General features: G+C 34.9%; 1 protein-coding gene across 1 annotated transcript in view; it reads left to right on the top strand.

Annotated features, from left to right (window-relative positions):
• Positions 1-21985, top strand: part of LOC148953374 (xylosyltransferase Oxt-like) — a 287249-nt gene that overhangs the window by 255762 nt on the left and 9502 nt on the right. The window contains exons 11-13 of the mRNA XM_089088506.1: positions 5356-5549; positions 10735-10851; positions 17094-17297. Coding sequence (XP_088944632.1) covers positions 5356-5549; positions 10735-10851; positions 17094-17297 — 515 coding nt within the window. The remainder of the gene's footprint in view (positions 1-5355; positions 5550-10734; positions 10852-17093; positions 17298-21985) is intronic.

Raw genomic sequence — 21985 nt, 5'->3', positions numbered from 1 at the left:
CATTTTGTTCAACGCAGTTGAAAGCTCTGTAAATTATGTCTTTGAGCATGAACCCCCCCCCCCCTAGTCTTCAGGACAAGGGTTATAAGTTATGCCCTGGGGGCATATAAGTTTTTATTGAAAGCTTTGTCGTAGAAACTTGAAAAAGGGCTCATTCGATTGGAAATTCAATTTATTTGTACTTTACTGAAAAAAAATTCTTTTAAATATTTTCAACTTTTTTAACTTTAAGAAATCAAAAATCAATTAAGATTTTAAGGAATAAATATTAGCGCTTGTATATTAAACTGACAAGGCAGATTTTTTTCAGTAAATTCATTTGATTTTTTTCAGTAAAGTACAAATTATATTCTGGCTCTTAGAAAGCTTGGGGTTCAGATCCCTGCTCATACTAATTTCTGCTCGTTTTGAGTTTGACACTTATTTTTTTTAATTTCTGTTCGTTTGGGGTCTCGTTTATTTTTTGTTGAAAAAGTTTTTTAATGAATCAAACAGTTTGTGGTAACGAACTGTAAGTATTGAGCGACCCGGCTCAATAGTCACCAAAACTCTAAAAAAATGAATTTTTTTTACCAGTAAACACATCAAAAGAATCGTATTTTTAGGCTGATTTCAAATATATAAGTTATATCAAGTTTAGTCTTAACCATCAAAAGTTACGAGCCTGAAAAAAATTTGCCTTATTTTCGAAAAAGAGGGGACACTCCCCCTAAAAGCTATAGAATCTTAATGAAAATCAAATCATCATATTCATCGTATCAGAGAACTCTACTGTAGAGATTTCAAGCTCCTATCTGTGAAAATGTGGAATTTTGCATTTTTTGCCAGAAGAAAGATCACGGATGCGCGTTTATTTTATTTTTATTTTTTTTCCAAGGGTGATTTCATCGATCTAGTGGTCATAAAATACCGCGAGAGGGGCCGATTCAAACGGAAAGTAAAAGTTCTAGTGCCCTTTTTAAGTGACCAAGAAAATTGGAGGGCAAGTAGGCCCCCTCCCACGCTCTTTTTTTCCCAAAGTTACTCGATCAAAATTTTGAGATAGCCATTTAGTTCAGCACAGTCGAAAATCCAATAAATAGGTCTGTGAGGATGACTTAATCCCCCACAGCCCCCGGGGAAGGGGCCGCAATTTATGAACTTTGCCCATTGTTTACATATGGTATTTGTTATTTGGAAGTATGCAGAAGTTTTCAGGAGAGATTTTTTCTGGTGGGGATGGGTTCGGAGGAGGTGGCTACGTGAGAGTATCTTTCCATAGAGGATATTGTCATGGGGTAAGGGACATTTCTTCGAGAGGGGGTGCTGAATTTCCCAACATTATTTAAAAAAACTGTCAGAAATTAAATAAAAAAACAAACAAATTTTTTTCCAACTGTAAGTAAGGAACAACATTAAAACTTAAAACGAACAGAAATTATTACGTATATGAGGGGGGCACCCCCTTGTCACAATATTGATTTGGACGCTTAAGTTTTTTTAGTACTTTCAAAAAAGTTATCTATTCTAATTAAATGGCCTTTGTGATTCAGAGATCATTCTTAAAGAATCGTGACAAGATTCGAACTTTAGCGTAAAGAGCGAGGTATTGACTAAGGGGAGAACCCCTCATTTACGTAATAAAAATATACGAATATAGAAGTTCGTTTACGTAAGTTATTTCATGAGTTATGTCAGATCAAAATTTCGAGAAAGCCATTAAGCCATAAAAAAGTAAAATGAATATGCAAATTGCATTTTAATTATTCATGTTCGGTGAACCAAAATCAAAGCTGCATTAATTCGCAAATTTCTGGAAATTAAATTAAAAAAAAGTTTTTTTAACTGAAAGTAAAGAACGACATTAAAACTTAAAACGAACAAACATTATTCCGTTTATGAAAGGGGCTGTCCCCTCCTCAATGTCTCGCTCTTTACGCGAAAGTTTTTTATTGTTTTAAAAAATAGAGTTGTTAGACAGAGTCAAACTTTAGCGTAAAGAGCTAGGCATTGAGGAGGGGACAGTCCCTTTCATAAACGGAATAACTTCTGTTCGCTTTAAGTTTTAATATCGCTCCTTACTTTTAAATTAAAAAAAAGCGTGTTTTTTTATTTAATTTCTTAAAGGAACGTACAGTGTTGTATATACTTTTGCTGTAGTCACTCCGTAGACTTTGGACATACATATGCCCCGCAAGTCAAATTATTAAAGATAATCGTGATAATCGTTCTTAAAGTATTTATATTTATATAGTATTATCGATTTTAATTAGTTTTAACGTGGCAAATAATCTTAGGCTAGCATCGTTCAGCCATTAAATACAAAAAAAAGTTTTTGTTTTTAATTGAAAGTAAGGAAAGACACTAAAACAACCCCCCCCCTGTTTCAGTTTTAGTGAACGGTTAGAATTTACAGTAAAGAGTAAGGTATTGAGGAGGGGGTAACCCTTCATATATGGAATAATTTATGTTCATTTTTCCAATAATGCCGGTAAATCTGGCTCACCCTCTTTGAAATATACCCCTCCCCCTCACGTAAAACTCCTCCATGAAAATTTAATCCAACGTAGAGTTCACCCCCCACGTAAAATTCCTGCCAGACAGTTCCATCCTTATTCCATATATGAAAGGGACTGTCCCCTTCTCAACGCCTCGCTCTTTACGCTAAAGTTTGACTCTTTGTCACAACTCTACTTCTTAAAACAGTAAAAACTTTAGCGTAAAGAGCGAGGCGTTGAGGATGGGACAGCTCCTCTCATATACGGAATAGTTTCTTTTCGTTTTAAGTTTTAATTTCGTTCCTTACTTTCAGTAAAAAAAAAACTGTTTTTTTTTATTTAATTTCTGAACGTTTTTCACCTAACACAGATTCAAATTTGGCTCACCATACATAAGAATTAAAAATAAAATTTGCATATTAATTTTGGCGGATTTGTTCGGTAGATGAAGGTTGCCCCCTCCTCGATACCTTGCTCTTTACGCTAAAACTGTTAGCACTTTTAAAAAAGCTTCACGTTCTAATTAAACGGCCCCCGTGTTTCAGTTTTAGTAATCAGTCAAACTTTAGAGTAAAGAGTAAGGTATTGAGGAGGGACCAACCCTTCATCCATGGAATAATTTCTGTTGGTTTTTTTTTCAAATAATGCCGATAAATCTGACTCGCCTTCTGTGAATTTTACCCCTCCCCTAACAGAAAATTCCTCCGTGGAAATTTTGTCCAACGTAAAGTGCAAACCCCCCCCCCGCCGCAAATTTCCTCCAGACAGCTCCACCCTCGCTTAGAATCCCCCTCTCTGTAAAATTGCTTGCGGACGCTTCAGCCTGAAAAATTCTTCTTAGCATTCTTTTTTTTTACTAAGGCTCTAATACTTAATCGGTATCTCGATCATTCTAGAAATGCCCCCTTCCGTGGAATTTATTTCCCAGAAAACTAAACTTGTCGAGAAAAGCCCCTGGATAATTCCCCCGGAACATCTCCACATGAAAAATTTGGCAAAGAGAATGTAAGACAATAAAAACGAATTTCGTAGATTAATTCTGTCAAATCCCCCAGTGTAACATATCCCATGGAATATTCATCCCCGCCTCAAAATTTTCCTCCCCAAGAATATTTTCCCCATAGAAATCAATTCAAGCCCATCCCCCCCCCAAGAAAAAGTATGTATGCTTCCCAATAACAAATACTATACATAAACAATGGGGGAATTTCATAACTTACAGGTCTCTCGCCACTGACTGTGGCGGGTCATTTTACACCTAAAGACATAATTAGTTGATCTTTCGACTATACTGAACAAAATTGCTATTTCAAAACTTTGATTAGATATTTTTGGGGAAAAACTGGGTGTGGAAGGGGGCCCAGTTGCCCTGCAATATTTTTGGTCACTTGAAAAGGGCACTAGAACTTTTAATTTCCGTTCGAATGGGCCTTCTCCCGATATTCTAGCACCACTGGGTCAATGCGACCACCCAAGGGAAACATAAATGAATAAACACACATCCATGATCTTTCTTCTGGCAAAGAATACAAAATTCCACATTTTTGCAGATAGGACCTTGAAAGTTGAAACCTCAATAGTAGGATTCTCTGATCAGCTAAATCTGAGTGTGTGATTTCTATTAGAAAATCAGAGATTTCCCCTTTTTTCAAAAAAAAGGCAAATTGTCTCAGGCTCATAATTTTTGATTGTTAAAACTAAACTTACGGAAACTTATACATTTGAGATCAGCATAAAAATTCGATTCTTTTGATGTATGTACTGGTATCAAGATTCCGTTTTTTAGAGTTTTGGTTACTATTGAGCCAGGTCGCTCCTTACTTACAGTTCGTTACCACGAACTATTTGATTAGATCAAATCAACTTGAAAAAGGGCCGATTCGTCTGAAATTTAACCTCCTTGCCCTTATTCAGGTGTTTATTTGGATTATAATGTTCAAGCTTTAAGAACATATCCATGTTTGAATTAAACTCTAAAAATTCCTATTAAATATCATGCCAAATTTCAGAGACGCTCGAGTCAATCAGTTCATGGCAACAGACTGTAAATATGGAGTAACTCAGCCCAATGCCAATTCAGCCTCCTAAGTTTCTACAAGAACTCCATTCATACAAAGGGGCAGGGAAAGGAAAAAATAAATGAACCGTTGAAGCCTTGTCGCTTTTTACTGAGGCAGCGCTATTGCCTCGCCTATGAAGGCAAAGCAAGGCCGACAAATTTGACTAATCAAAGAGAACCGATATGTAATTACTAAAACTAGTTTTTGGACACCTTTTCCTTCCATTCAATCTTCTATTTCAATTTTGTGTATGCACTTTATTGTTTAATTTGTTTAATCATATCTTTATTTGTGCACTTGACTTATGACACCCAGGGTAGTATATATTCAATGTACGCCTGAGGGAAAACCAAACTCAAATATGTAATTAGGTGCCGAACATTTGATTGCTGATTGAAGAAGTCACATACACAGGAGGAAACTTTTGGGTTCAAATCATTCCCGAGAAATTGTGATTTGTGCGGCTTTTCCTGCAAGTGCTCCTATTTTGCATTTAATTTCCAAATTTTCGCGATTTTTCTAAGATCCCCTCCCCTTTGTGTAAACTTATATATATATATATATATATATATATATATATATATATATATATATATATATATATATATATATATATATATATATATATACTATATATATATATATATATATATATATATATATATATATATATATATATATATATATATATATATATATATATATATATATATATATATATATATATATATATATATATATATTATTATATATATATATATATGTATATATATATATTCCTCAGTTGAAGCATTCCTTTAAAGATATCTTTTTTTCAGAAACTCCTGCACTTGACAGTTTTTGGGAGTGTATATACCACCATCAGTATGACAGTAATCCTTCAATGGTACAATTTTCTAAGTATCTTCTTTCATATATGGTTGGCCAGAAAAAGATTGATTTTTTAGAACAAAACACGAAAGTCATTGGTTTAGAGGAAATTAACACCTTCTTCCATGATGATAGATATGAGGTGGGTTCTTAAAGAAGCTTTAATTGGTATCTAGAGTTTTGTGTTTATAGAAGAAATTTTCCAAGTGTATCTTTCCATCTATGGAAAGAGACACTTCGAAATTAGAATAGCTTAGACTAAGAACAACGCAATTAGAACAGCTACGCGACACCCACCCATATATGTCATAGATGGCATCGATATTTGTCACTTGTCGCATGCTGATGATATTTTGTTGTTTCCGGACAATTTAGTATCAATGCAGAATTGAATTAATATATTAAATCACATCTACAGGTGATAGAATTGGAGAATGAACCTGCCAAAACAGAATTCATGGTGGCTAATAATAATCATGATTATATGGTGGCATCACAGAGAATTTTTAATAAAGTATCCACTGACAGTTAAAGCTACGCGTGTATTGCTATTATCACCCGTTTTGGAAAAGCTTAGAAAAATTTATGACCTGCTAGTCAGGGTGAAAGGTCGTTTTGATTAACAACTTGCTAAAATTTATAATTCATTGTTTGCGCCTCGTGTATTTTTCCTAATTCGCTTCTTTGAAAATTTTAAGTAAAAGTAATGGAAAGCGTATCCGCGTCTACTTTCTCCGGTCTTATTAGTGTTTTCTTGGAAACCCACTATGGTTCAGAAATAGGGTACATTATCCGAAAATATGGAGTATTAGTAGTGAGGGGGTTCCAGGCCCTACCGACCTTATTAACATGTCCATATTAATTAATATGGCGATATTAACAGGTCCATTATGTATGTACAAGTGGAGCTCCTAGTCCCTCATACCTGGGCAATACGGTCACCTGGCAGGCTTCCCGAGATTGATACAGGGGCTGTCATGGGAATCTTGCCATCTGATAGCATTGTACAGGTGCGAGGGGCTAGAAGCTCCACTTAGAATTCACTATTACCGCTACTTGTGTATTATACCGACCGCACTCCGATTAATCATATAGAAATACTGAAACACATGGAATCCGGGGAATCGTGCCAGGGCATGTTGTCGGAATCTTGTCAAGGCTGTCGTGACGTCACAGGGCTGTCGTGGAAATCTGGGGAGGGCTTTCGTAGAATGCATTATGGGAAAGGGGGGGGAGATATTTGCTAGAAATCCTATGGGAAAAGGTAGGGCACGTCATAGAAATGCCTATGGGAAAATGGAGGGGTCATAAAAAAGCGTATGGGAATAGGGAGGGCATGTCATAGAAGTGCTTATGGGAAAAGGGAGGGCATGTCATAGAAGTGCCTATGGGAAAAGGGCATACCATAGAACTGCCCATGGGAAAAGAGAAGGCATGTCATAGAAATCAGCGAGGGGATACTACTAGTATTTGATATAACTTCAAAAATGGATCAACAATGCAATTGATTTCTTAGACGATATAGAGAAAATCGAATCGATTTTCCCCATAATTGTCTTGTTTGACGGATAAATAGTTTTGTCGCCATAGCCTTAATAAAAATCATATTATGAGTGTTTATAAGCTATTTATTACCGAGTTATTGTAAGTTATTTGTTATCTATTCATGAACTATCATAAGTATTCTAAGCTATTTATTATCGTCCTTTTCCCTAGGAGTGCTATTTTGTAGTTTTATTTTGGAGTGTTATTTTGGAATGTTATTTTCGTTTATTCCCTATACTTCTCTGCGCACATTCATGTATGTATAGAGGCCACCAATCAATTATTATTTCTATTTTATGATTGAACATAACCAGATAGATTTACCACAACAAAACACAACGTTAATTGATTTATATGGTAGGCTATTATTATCATTTTCTTTATGATGTACAAGAGGCTTGAAAATTAATGTTCAAAAGACTAAGTCGCTAAGGCTAGGAATAAGTGAAGATGAAAAGGTGACGTTGGGTAACCAAATGATCGATCAAGTGGGCACCTTCACTTACTTTGGTAGAATTATTAGTATAGATGATGTGTGCCGTCAAGATATTAAAATTAGAATAACCAAGACCCTGGGTATTTTTTCATCGTTGAAAAAGGTTTGGAAGAATAGGAAGATAAGTCTGCAAAGCAAGATTATAATATTGGAAGCTACAGTAATGACACCGGTCAAACATGGTTCTGAAGCATGGGCGGTCCGAAAGACGGAGGAAGGTTTGCTAGATATTTTCCAGAGAAATTGCCTACGGATTGTAACGAACTGTAAGTAAGGAGCGACCCGGCTCGATGGTAACCGAAACTCTAGAAAAGGGGTTTTGATACTAATAGATGCATCAGGAGAATCAGATTTCAATGTTGAATTCAAATATATAACTTTCATCAAGTTTAGTTCTACCCATCAAAAGTTACGCGCCTGAGAAAATTTGGCTGATTTTTCAAAAAAGGGGTAAAGACTCCTTAAAAGTTATAGAACCTTAATGAACATCACACCGTCATATTCAGCGTATCAGAGAACCCTACTGTAGAGGATTCAAGCTCCTATCTACAAAAATGTGAAATTTTGTATTTTTTGCCATAAGCAGTATCACGGATGCGTGTTTATCTTTTTTTTTCCCCAGGGCTGATCGTATCGAACCAGTTGTCCTAGAATATCGTGGGAGGACTCATTGGAACAAAAATTAAAAGTTCTAGTGCCCTTTTTAAGGGACCAAAAATAGTGGAGGGCAACTAGGCCCCCTCCCAAGCTCATTTTTTTCCCAAAGTCACCTGATCAAAATTTAAGATAGCCATTTTGTTCAGCATGGTTGAAAATTTGAAAATTTGGTTGAAAATTTGGCTGATTTTTCAAAAAAGGGGTAAAGACTCCTTAAAAGTTATAGAACCTTAATGAACATCACACCGTCATATTCAGCGTATCAGAGAACCCTACTGTAGAGGTTTCAAGCTCCTATCTACAAAAATGTGGAATTTTGTATTTTTTGCCAGAAGAAAGATCACGGATGCGTGTTTATTTGTTTTTTTTCCCCAGGGCTGATCGTATCGAACCAGTTGTCCTAGAATATCGTGGGAGGACTCATTGGAACAAAAATTAAAAGTTCTAGTGCCCTTTTTAAGGGACCAAAAATAGTGGAGGGCAACTAGGCCCCCTCCCAAGCTCATTTTTTTCCCAAAGTCACCTGATCAAAATTTAAGATAGCCATTTTGTTCAGCATGGTTGAAAATATGATAACTATGTCCTTCAGGATGACTTAATCCCCCGAAGTCCCCGGGGGGAGGGCTGAAAGTTATGAACTTTACCCAATGTTAACATATTGTATTGGTTATTAGGAAGTATACAGACGTTTTCAGGGAGGATTTTTTCTGGTAGTAGGGGGTGGGTGGGCCGGGGGTTATTTTGGAAGATCTTTCCATGAAGGATGTTTTCATGGGGGAATGGACATTGCTATGAAGGGGGCGCCGGATTTCCCAGCATTATTAAAAAAAAGATAAGAAACTAAATATAAAAAAACAAGTTTCCCAACTGAAAATAAGGAGTAACATCAAAACTTAAAACGAACAGAAAATATTACGTGTATGGTTGGGTTCACCGCGTAGTCAATACCTCACTCTTTAAGCCAAAGATTTTTTTTTAGTACTTTCATAAGAGCTATTTATTCTAAATAACGGCCTTTTTGATTAAGGGGTCATTTTTAAAGAATTGGAACAAAATTCGAATTTAGCTTAAGGAGCGAGGTATTGACTAAGGGGTAAGCCCCCTAATATATGTATTAAAAATATATGAATATAGAAGTTCGTTACGTAAGTTAATTCGTAAGTTACGTATATTTATTACTAGTAAAAACGTTCGTACATAAAATTAAACAAGTTACGATAAATCTATTTAACCAAATAAAAGTAAAATTAATATGCAAATTTTGTTTTAATTATTCATGTACAGTGAGCCAAAATTAAAACCTGCATTAATTCAAAAACGTTCAAAAATTAAATAAAAAAAACAAGTTTTTTTTACTGAAAGTAAGGAACGACGTTAAAACTTAAAACGAAAGAAATTATTCCGTATATGAAAGGGGCTGTTCCCTCCTCAATGCCTCGCTCTTTACTCTAAAGTTTTTAATTTAAAAAAAAAATAACGTTGTGTGACAGATTCAAACTTTAGCGTAAAGAGCGAGGTATTGAGGAGAGGACAGCCCCTTTCTTATACGGAATAATTTCTGTTCGTTTTCAGTTTTAACGTCGTTCCTTACTTTCAGTTAAAAAAACTTGTTTTTTTTATTTAATTTTTATTTAGTTAGAATGACATTAGATTTTGAGGTACTTATGTATTATAGTGACCTCACTCAAGAAGTGAAGCTAGGTTAATCCTAATGAAATATATCAAAATATGGTGAAAATATAATACTTTATTAACAAATTTATGGAATCTACAGAAGAAAGTTATGGAAAGCAGGCCGCCCTGAACACGTAGATGTCATTAAGAATCGCGTTGAAAGCTGCTCTGCCTTCTGCCGCCCGCCACATGTACTCCGTCAGATATCATTTCAAATGATGGCGAGCTGTACCTTTGTTTTGGGCAACACCCTCTTATCCTAGAAAAGTCTAATTGACTCTTCTTCAGTCCTTGGGAAATTAGAAATCTTCATTTTAACATCCATGGTCAGACACAATTCTCTATCACTACAAATCGCAAACTGTATGAATTTCATCCATGGCCAGAGAAACCGGTTCTACTCAGATCAAGAACTGAAGTGGCGTCGCTATAATACATAAATTCCGATTTTGAACTAGGAATTTTTTCTGGATTAGGAACTTATATTGAATGTGATCAGTTATCAAGTCTCGCTGAATATTTTTGAATGCTTCTTGATTGCTCAAGCAAATAAATAGTTTTCTTTTTGCGTTCATTTTGACACAATTCAAAACTTTTGAAATGCTGCTTTTTCTGCCCAAAAGCTGAGTTTGTTTTTCGAATGTGTGTGCTATTGCTAAAAAAAATTGGTATAAAGACGCAAGGCCATACCCAGGATTTTTTTTCGGAGGGGGTTTTACTCAAAAAAATTTTCCGGTGTTTTTTTACACACAAAAAAAATCTCAAAAACGCATACAAAATTTGTTTATATCCATTTTTGTTACGTTTTTACAAGTCGGACAAAAATCTCGGGGGGAGGGGGGGGCAAACCGGGTAACCCCCCTGGATACGGCCCTGTAAATACGTCTTTTCCATTTTGATAAAAATCGTAGTTGCCATAAAGGCGTTTAGTAACTATGATAATTGTGTTTCTTAGGGATCACTTATCAAATACCGGATTAAAAACCCCTCACTCGTTTACGAAGTTGATATGGTGCCAAGAAGACAGATGATCCGACCTGATATGAGAAGATTAAAACAAGGTCGTCTAAAGGTAAATAATTCTGTTTTTTGTTCTTCAGAGTTACAATCACAAAGGAGAAAATATTCAAAACGTATTAAAAGAGATTGTATTTTATTACATTAATATATTATTTACAGCAAAGTGCAAACAACGCTCTTGTCTTTTAAGTGTTTAGGGGTTGGTAGCTTTATTCCTTTTTGTGATAATTTCTTTGCGTTTCAGGTTTAACTTCTTTATTTATTTTGTATTCTTTTATTCAGGAGGACTAGTAAGACTTGTTATTTTTATTTTTGATGTGAATATTTTTCTTTTTTTTTCTGTTCCTTTCGGACCTTGTTTATTTATGGATTAATTAAAAACCATTAAAGAAGTTTCTTAAAGAAAAGTAAAGAACTACGTTAAACCAAAGAGGAACACAAATGAAGTCAAATGATTTCGTACCATATATCACTGTCAATAAATAAATGAAACACAAAATGAACAGTTCTAACATTGCTAACACCTCCTGTGCCTTCTAAAGAGCAGAACATAATTTAAACTTCACTGAAAACAGTCTCTATTTTGAGCAATATATTATTATTTTTCACAATATAAAAACAAAAAAATTACCATCATAACCAAGATCAAGAATAATCTTTATTCTTTTAGAATCCAGATAGAATTCTGTTCAACAATTCCTAAGATATATAAGGTACGATTTTTGACAACCTATGTGCACACAGTACGTTTTCATTTAGCTCAGCTTCCCACTGAACGTTCCGTGAAATTTTCCCCTCAATACCCTTAGCAGTAGTCAAAGCAGAAGCAGTAGTTGTAGCAGTAGTACCAGTAGTAGTAGTACTAGTAGTCATCCCACTATGCCCTGAGTTTCGAACTTAACACCTTAACAAGTTCCTGAGATACGCCATTTTGACAACTTGCATGCACATAGTATGTTTTGATTTTGATCAACACACCCTAAAAGTCTTACCTTATTACCCTTAGTCTTTTTTTTTACACCAAGGGTTAAACAAGGTCCTCTTTCCCAATAACAAACAATAAATTCAAACAATGGGCGAATTGCATAACTAGCAGCCGATGTCCCGAGAACTACGGGTGGGGGGAGGGGGGTTGTCATCCCTATAGTCATAGTTATGGGACCTGTCAACTATGCTGAACAAAGTGGCAATCTCAAAAGTTTTTCCTAATGTCTTCGGGGAATAAGAGGCATGAGAAGGGGCTGCTTACCCTCAAATCAGTTGATGATTGATGATTTTATTACGTGACTGCACCAAACAGGTATTTCACGCTACAATACTATATAACTACATTTATGCACAAACACTAAAATACTTACAGAAAAAAAAAGAAAAGGAAATAAAAACTACAAATTCACTAAACGCTCCTCAGAAAACTTTCACAACAACCTCAAACATCAAATCTATTTGTGTTATACAGGAATTTCATCACTATGTTCCTAACATTTTTATCAATAATTATCAAACTTAAATCAAAAGGGGAGCTAACATTATATTCTCTCAATTCAAAAATAATATTAAACCTCTGACGAACATAAAAAGGACAATCATACAGGACATGCTCACAGTTTTCTATACATCCACATTCACACGATGGGCTATCCGTCATGCCTATTCTATGTAAAAAATAATTCAGTTTCGAATGGCCTGTTATAAACTGAGTTAAAATATAGCTTGGTTCAAGTTTTTGCGCACAAATTAAATCTTCTTTACATTCGAAAAATCTAGCAGGCCAACTACTCATATAATTTTCAAATATTACATACCATTTATTGTATAGAGCATTTTTTTAAACACCACGGTTCAGTTGGAAAGGTGAAAAATAATTTTCCATCAGAAACTCAACTCCTAGCAACTCAGCAACTATTTCATCGGTAAAAACGCTATGATCAACGGAATATTTATTTAAAGGAAAACTAGGATGCACAATATCTGGCCAAAAAAGAGGACGTCCCTATTTAACAAACCTCATCACTGCCAGTTCTATTGCTCTCAGAGCGATTGGAAAGACACCAGAAAGGGCTGTAATAACATGATTTTCAGCAGTTCTAAATGACTTTGAAATACTAAGGGTTGAGCATCTATGTGCTGACTGTAACATATTCTGTATATTTTTTTTCTTAAGGCCACAATCCATACTGGAGCTGCATACAAAATGGTACTTTCACTTACTGACTTATACAATTTTCTAAGGGCGAAAGGCTATAAGCCCTAGGTCATCCTTACCGCGCTTAAAAGAGAACTCGAATATTTCTTAGCTTCATTAATTCTGCATGTTATATGTTCTGTCCAAAGAGGTTTCCTATCTAAAATTACACCCAAATATCGAACTTTATCCTTAACTTCAATAATTTTGCCTCCAAATACTAAATTAACGTAGGGTGTTTTATGTCTGTTTGTGAATAAGACGGCCTCTGTTTTTAAAGTATCAAATGTTAATTTATTATTTACTGCCCATTTATCAAAACTCCCAAAAATCTTATTTGCTACTTTTTCCAGTGTACTTACATTCTTTGCTGTAATAATAGCACATAAGTCATCAGCGTATGCTTGAATCAAACAATTTTCATTTATATTAATTTCAAGAATATCATTAATATTAATAAGCCAAAGATAATGAGATAGAATTCCACCTTGTGGACATGACTTTTCTAGTAAATGTAAGTTTCCATTTTCATATGCGACTGTTCGATCTGATAGATAACTATGAATTAATTTTATTAAGCCAGAAGGGCATTCTTTTTCCTTTAACTTTTTAATAATTCCTGGATGCCAAGCATTATCGAACGCCCCTTTTATATAAAAAAATATACACAATGTAAATAACTTCTTCTTTTTGTTTTTTTCAATCATAGTCACCAAATTATCAGCCGCATCTACCGTGCTTTTATTTTTCAAAAAACCAAACTGATAATCAGAAATCCAATTTTTATCATTACATAAATTATTCAGTCTACCTATTATTAATTTCTCAAAATTTTTTCCTAAATTAGAAAGCAGACTTATTGGGCGATATGATCGGGTGTTACCGTAATTTTTTTTACCCTTTTTATTTATCACAATCACATTAGCTCTTTTCCATTCTTTAGGGAAATACGAAACTTTCAAACACGCGTTTAAAATTTTCAAAAGAGTTGGTGCAATTACATTCATATTTTTTTCAAAATTAAATTTAAAATTCCATCTGGGCCTGGGGCTTTCATTGGTTTTAATTTTTTTATAATTTCTAAAAGGTCTTGAAACTGAAAATCCTCGCTATTTTCTACATCTTCTTCTAATATCTGCTTTACTTCTTGTCGAATTATATGATGATAGCTATTGTCATCTGATATCTCATCTTTCGTGAACCACTTATTTAAAAGTACATCCCCAGCTTCATCTATTTATTTCATAAAAGTACCATTACTCTTTTTAATATGGATAGGCTTTGCAGTCCCACCCTTAAACCTACAAATCCTATTAATCGTATTCCACGGATCTATTGTCCCCCTTTCTTCACAAAAACGCCTCCAATCTTCTTTTTTAGCCTTCATAATTTCTATCTTACATTTACTTTTAGCATTTTTCATATTTACTTCGCTTTCTATCGATCTTGATATTTTAGAAATTCTCGTATTACGTCTATATTCTTTCCTTAGTTCACTTAATTGTGGTGTCCACCAGCGGCAGTATCTTTTTAAAAAATTATTATGACACATAGGAGTCGATTCTTTTATAGCATTCTGTAATAATTTAGTTAAATGATCAACGGCTGATCATCAACGGCTGGGGATCCCTATATATGTTACACAGACATCCAGGGATCCGCTGGCCAATATCATTTTCAAGCTGATTAAAGAGATGAGATTGAAAGCCCCATTCCCAAAACTTTTATGTCTTGGTCTGAAATGATTAAATCTGTTCCATCAAGTAAATGGCCTGGACGAAAGTATTTCAAGTCCTTGCTGATCGGAAATAAAGAGTATTGGGTCAATTTTCGTGCCAAACAAATTTTTTCAACTTTTTCATGTGCATAAGGATCCCCTTGACTCAATAGGTTAAGGGTACGAGTTTCAAACTTTTCAGAAAATGTGTTCGTCCTAGTTTGGACGAAACAATATTTAGGAGACATTTTTTTTTTTTACTTTTATTCATTTTCCTAAACGTAATATTTTCAGTTCCAATGCCACATCCAAATATTTCTGAAAGTTCTGATTGTATTCCTTAGTTCTTTCCCGTAATATTACAGACGCGCTATTTTGATAGCTTAGGCGAATATACCGTCCTTTTATTTACCTCACTGTTTCACAGTTAATAGATTCAAAGTTTTACTTGGACTAATAATGCCGAAATCTTTAGGTGGATTGGAGATACATATTTACGGGTCCCCACATACCCTTTCTGTAAACACGAAATATGAAGTTCCCTTGCCTCCTTCTTCCTCCCTCCAACTCTCCAAAAATTTCAGATCAATCCTCAGGGTTATTCTAAGGTATGACATTGTACATCATTTTGATTACCTGCACACTTTGTTTCCTTTGATTTACCCTCCTCCAATGTCCTCGAATTTTAAGATCCACTTGGCCCTCCAGTGACTTAAAAATTTAAATTTGACCCCCCAAGCTGTTCTTCAGATAATGTGGATGCCCTATTTTAATAGCCTGGGTATATGCGGTTACTTTCAGTCTACATTGTTACGCTCATGGAAATAGATCCAGCAGGAATTCTTAGTGCCAAAAATTCAACCATATTAGAGACAGAAATACTTAGATCCCTCGACTCTGCTCCCTTCCCCAATTCGAGGCTAAAGGTACAAAAACCTTACAACCCCCCATCCCTCCCTCTCCAATGCCCCCTACAAGTTTCAACTTGATCCTCAAAGCCGTTCCCAGGATATTGCAGATGCATCGTTTGATCATCGGGAAACACAAAGATTCTATTGTTTTACGTCAATACCTAACCGTGAATACATTATAGGTCCCAGCCTTTTTCAGTAATTAATTAAAAAAAAATTCACAAAACAAGTTTTTCAAAGAAAAGTAAAGAACTTCATTAAACCAAAAATGATCAAAAATGGAATCAAATAATCTACCAAGCGTAAAATGACCATAAATCAGTATCGATAAATAAATGAAACCCACAAAAGGAACAGAAATTAAAATAAATGACAGAGTCAAATTCAAAACGAGCAGAAATTAACATGAGTAGGGCTCAAAACCCCCATGCCTTTCCAAGGCTAGAACATAATTTGCGCTTTACTGAGAAAAAAACGAAAGAACAAATGAATTTGCATTGTCAGTTTAATATTCATATGCTGATATTTAATCCTTAAAATGTTAATAATGTTAGATTTATTAAAGCTATAAAAGTGAAAAAATTTAAAATTCATTTTGTAATGAAGGAATTATGTCCTCAAAGACATAAATCCCTGACCTTTTAACTATGCTGAACAAAATGGCTACCTCAAAATTTTGATTAGATGTGTTTGAGGAAATGATGGGCGTGGGAGGGGTGTTAGTTGCCATCCAATCGCTTTTGATTGTTAAAAAAGGCACTAGCGCTTTCAATTTCCAATCAAATGAGCCCTTTTTGAAGTTTCTACGAGAAATCCTTCGGTACAAACCCTGTTCTAAAAGAAAAAAAAATAAATACTTTGCGCCAATATCGTTCTTTAAATAGGCAGCACTTTGCGTTGCCTATGATTGTGTGGATTGTCAGATGTAAAGAAGCCCTACTCTTACATTTTCTGGATTGTTAGATACAAACAACCCTTTTATTTGAATTGTCTGGATCCTCAGATGAAAACTAACCTTTTCAGGAATTGTCCTGGATCGTCAGATAAAAACAAACCTTATTCTGGAACTTTTCAGTTTGTCAGATGAATACAAGCCTTTTCCGGAATTGTCTGGATCGTCAGATGAAAACAAGCCCTATGCTAAAATTTTCAGGATTTTCAGATGAAAACAAGCTTTTTTCTGAAATTGTCTGGATCGTCAGATGAAAGTAAGCCGTATTTTGAACTTTTTTGGATAGTCAAAATTTTTTGTCTTGAATGGTCTGGTTCATCAGATGAAAATAAGCTTTTTTCTGGACTATAAGATGGAAAAAAGCCTAAATGCATGGTCACCATTACTATTCCATAGGAAATCTCCTGAATTCTTAAGTACTACTTAATAGCCAATTACAATCTAATTTATTCTATATTTCGTAGGTATTTTTAGTATGTCTATGCGCCTTTTATAATTATTTTGTTTATACTATTATATTTTATTCCAGTTTGCAAGGATCGGTCCAAACTACAACAAGAAACAAAGGATGTTTAAAAATCCTTTACTATATATCAGCTCAAAATCAAAAATAATCACGGTTGAACATATGTGGGAGATCTCGGACAACACAGAAAATGTGACATTTTATTGGATCGGCCCTTCCAATAATATTTACAATATATCAGTTGTTGAAATCAAGGCGAGACAAGAGGTGAGGTGATTTTTAGTTTTTATTTGTTTTAAAAGGTTTTTTAAAGGTTAGTAAAGAATGATACTAAAAGCAAAAGTTAGTAGAAATTTATAATCAGTCAAACTTATAAAATTAACAGAAATTGTTATCAATGAATGAATTAAATAAAACACAGAATCATGTCAAAATTAAAAGTGTCAGATTTTACTATAGATGAATAAATGAAACCTAAAACGAGCAGAAATCAAGATGAAAAGAAATATCAAGAAATCAAGTCAAACTGAAAAAGAAAAATATTACAAAAAGTAGAGGCTACCTCGCACGTCTGTTCTGGTCATTCACGAAAAAAAACATGGTCGAATCAATCGGAAACGGCTGGTCCAGTACAAAAATAGTGAAAAAGTCAAATCTTCCTTTCGAACTTTGCCGGTAATTTAGGAAACTTCTTATAGAAAAATTCAAGAGGGTTTCAAATTGCTGATAACCACAGTTTTCAGAATTTTTTGATTTGCTAGAAATTTTCTACGGCTTTTCCGAGGCTCAATTCTTTTTTCCGTACCTTCCTCTGTTTTGTGTTTTTACCTGTGTTTTTTTTTTGGTACTACTCAAAGCAATGGATATAAAACCTGAAAATATTCTCTAGAATCTAAAAAATATCTGCTGACTCTAAATGTAATAAATAAAAAAAAACTAGTTTCTTCCAGTAAAAGTAAAAAGTGTAATCCGAACTACAAAATAACCTAAATTGTCCTGCAAATTAGGATGACTTCCACCCCATCAGTCTCCCATTCTTTACAGTAAAGCCTAGCTCTCTTATTGAAAGCAGTTTAGGGTGCAATATATATAGCCGATTGGCACCAAAGAAGAGTTTCCAATTGTCTTTGAAGCTTCCGTTTTCGTCAGTTCTATCCACTTCAAGAGGCATGAGGCATGATGAACGCGGGCATGATGAACACACAAGAGGCATGATGGAACGCGGGCGTCATTTTTGAACATACGACAAGCTGTATTTCGGGTCGCCTATTTGCGGCACGTGTCCCTGACTCCATCTTCGCCTTGGTACAGGGCTGTATCTAGGTGGTGGGGGGTGGATGGTTTGACACCCCCCTCCCGAAATACTTGTTTAACTTGTAAAAGCGCAAAACATTAATATATAAAAAAATATGTGTCTTTTGAAGTTTTGTTTATCCCCCCCCCAAAAAAAAAAATTGTTTAGCAGCCCCCCCCCCCATAAAAATCCTGAATGCGGACCTGCCTTCGTATACTCTTGATGGAATACATCTGACTTGTTATATTTCTTATATTAATTTGAAACTTTTCCACAAAACAAGTTTTTTAATGAAAAGTTAAACTCTCCGTTAAGCCAAATATACTACTACTACTACTAAAACTCACCGCGGGACCAAGGCCCCCCAGGCGAACACAGCAACGCACGCTCTTTCTCCATCCCAATCTATTCAAAGCCTTCCTCTTTACACCCTTCCAGGAAGTTCCATTTCATTTAAATCTTTCTTTATGACATCCTCCAACCCCAGTCGCGGACGACCTGCTTTCCCTTTAGCCCTAGATAATTGGCAGAAAAGGACAACCTTTGGCAATCTGTCATCCTTCATCAAACAGTTCGTGGTAACGAACTGTAAGTAAGGAGCGACCCGGCTCAATGGTAAACGAAACTCTAGAAAACGGTATTTTGATACAAATAGATACATCAAAAGAATTAGATTTTAATGCTGATTTCAAATAAATAAGTTTCATCAAGTTTAGTCCAACCCATCCAAAGTTACTTGCCTGAGACAATTTGGTGAATTTTCAATAAAAGGGGGGAAGACCCCCTAAAAGATATAGAACCTGAATGAAAATAACTCCATCAGATTCCATGTATAGGAGAACCCTAGTTTAGCGGTTTCAAGCTCCTATCTACAAAAATATGGAATTTTGCATTTTTTGCCAGAAGAAAGATCACTGAAGCGTGTTTATTTGTTTTTTTTTGTTTTTTTTCCCCCGGGGTGATCGTATCGATCCAGTGCTCCTAGAATATCGTAGAAGGGCTCATTGGAATGGAAATTAAAAGTTCTAGTGCCCTTTTTAAGTGACGAAAAAAACTGGACGGAAACTAGGCCCCCTCCCACGCTTATTTTCTTCCCAAAGTCACCCGATCAAAATTTTGAGATAGCCATTTTGTTCAACATGTTTGAAAATATTATAAGTATGTCTTTTAGGATGACTTTATACCCCGAAGCTCCCGGGGGGAGGGGTGAAAGTTATGAATTTTACCCAATGTTAACATATAGTATTGGTTATTGGGAAGTATACAGACGTTTTCAGGGGAGATTTTTTCTGGTAGTGTGGGGGGGGGGGTTTGGTCAGGGGTGATGTGGGAGGGTCTTTCCATGAAGGAAGTTTTCATGGGGGAAGGGACATTTCTATGAAGGGGATGCCGGACTTCTCAGCATTATTTAAAAAATGTTCAGAAATTAAATATAAAAAAAACGAATTTTTCAGCTGCAACAGCAGCAACATCGAAACTTTAAACGAACAGAAAATATTGCATATATGATTTGGTTCACCCCCTAGTCAATATCTTGCTCTTTAAGCTAAAGATTTTTTAGTAGTTTCAAAAGAGCTATTTATACTAATTAATGGCCTTTGTGATTAAGCGGTCATTTTTAAAGAATTGGAACAAAATTCGAACTTTAGCTTAAAGAGCAAAGTATTGTCTAGGGGGCGTACCCACTAATATACGTATTAAAAATATATGAATATAGAAGTTCGTTACTTAAGGTAATTCGTAAGTTGAGTATATTTATCAAACAGTTCATGGCAACAAACTGTAAGTAAGGAGCAACCCGGCTCAATGGTAACCGATTGTCTAAAAAACAGAATTTTGATACCAATAGATACATAAAAAGATTCAGATTTTAATTTTAATTTCAAATATGTAAGCTTCATTAGGTCTAATCATATCCATCAAAAGTTACGCACCTGAGAAAATTTGGCTGATTTTCGAGAAAAGGGGGAAAGACCCCCTAAAAGCTATAGAAACTTAATGAAAATCACAGCATCATATTCAGTGTATCAGAGAACCCTACTGTAGAGGTTTCAAGCTCCTATCTACAAAAATGTGGAATTTTACATTTTTTGCCAGAAGAAAGATCACGGGTGCGTGTTTATTTGTTTGTTTGTTTTTTTTTTCCCCAGGGGTGATCGTATTGACCCAGTGATCCTAGAACATTGTAGGAGGGCTCATTGGAACGGAAATTAAAAGTTCTAGTGCCCTTTTTAAGTGACCAAAAAAATGGAGGGCAACTAGGCCCCCTCCCACGCTCATTTTTTTCCCAAAGTCACCCGATCAAAATTTTGAGATAGCCATTTTGTTCAACATAGTCGAAAATCTAATAAATATGTCTTTTACGATGACTTAATCCCCCACAGCTCCCAGGGGAAGGGCTGCAAGTTATGAACTTTGCCCATTGCTTACATATTGTATTGGTTATTGGGAAGTGTACAGACATTTTCAGGAAGAATTTTTTCTGGTAGGGGGGGGGGGGCTGAAAGAGGGGGTTACTCGGGAGAATCTTTCCGTGGAGGATGTTTCTTTGGGGTAAGGGATATTTCTATGAAGGGGGTGCCGGATTTCCAAGCATTATTTGAAATATGATCAGAAATTAAATTTAAAAAAAACAAGTTTTTTCAACTGAAAGTAAGAAGCAACATTAGAACTTAAAATGAACAGAAATTATTACGTATATGAGGGGGTTCTCCCCCAAGTCAATACCTCGTTCTTTAAGCCAAATAAGAGCCAAATAAGCCATAAGAGCTATTTATTCTAATTAACGGCCTTTTTGATTAAGCGGTCATTTTTAAAGAATTGGAACAAAATTCGAGCTTTAGTTTAATGAAAGAGGAATTGACTAGGTGGCGAACTCCATAATATACGTAATAAAAATATATAAATGTAGAAGTAAGTTCCGTAATTTAATTCGTAAGTTATGCATATTTATTACAACGAAAAACGTCTGTAAATAAAATTAGACTAGTTTTTAGAAAGCTATTTAACCAAATAAAATTAAATTAATATTCATATTTTGTTTTAATTATTCACGTACGGTGAGCCAAGATCAAAACCTGCATTTATTCAAAACGTTCAAAAATTAAATAAAAAAAACAAGTTTTTTAAACTGAAAGTAAGGAGCGATATTAAAACTTAAAACGAACAGAAATTATTCCGTATATGGAAAGGGCTTTCCCCTCCTCAACGCCTCGCTCTTTACGTTAAAGTTTGACTCTGTCTCAAAAATTTATTTTTTAAAACAATAAAATTTCTCTAAATTACTAATTGTAAATTAGTAAAATTTACACTAGTAAAATTACACTAGTAAAATTACAAATTGTAAATTGTAAAATTAGACATTAGTAAAATTACTAATGTCCCGTAGGCAATTTCTCTGGAAAACATCTAGCAAATCCTCATCCGCTTTTCGGAGCGCCAATGCTTCACAGCTATATTTCACCACTGTCATTGCTGTAGCTTCTAATATTCTAATCTTGGTTTGAAGATTTATCTACCTATTCATGCAGACTTTCTTTTAACTGCAAAAATTACCTTGAGGCTTTGCTATTCTACTTTTAACATCTTCACTGCTCCCACCGTCTTTTCTAATAATACTACCAAGATAAGTGAAGTTGTCCACCTGATCAATCTTTTCGTT

The sequence above is a fragment of the Artemia sp. Qi Xiang Cuo genome, chromosome 4 (assembly GCF_049724085.1).
Source record: "Artemia sp. Qi Xiang Cuo chromosome 4, ASM4972408v1, whole genome shotgun sequence".
NCBI lineage: Eukaryota > Metazoa > Arthropoda > Branchiopoda > Anostraca > Artemiidae > Artemia > Artemia sp. Qi Xiang Cuo.
This window is presented reverse-complemented; position numbering and strand designations above follow the sequence as displayed.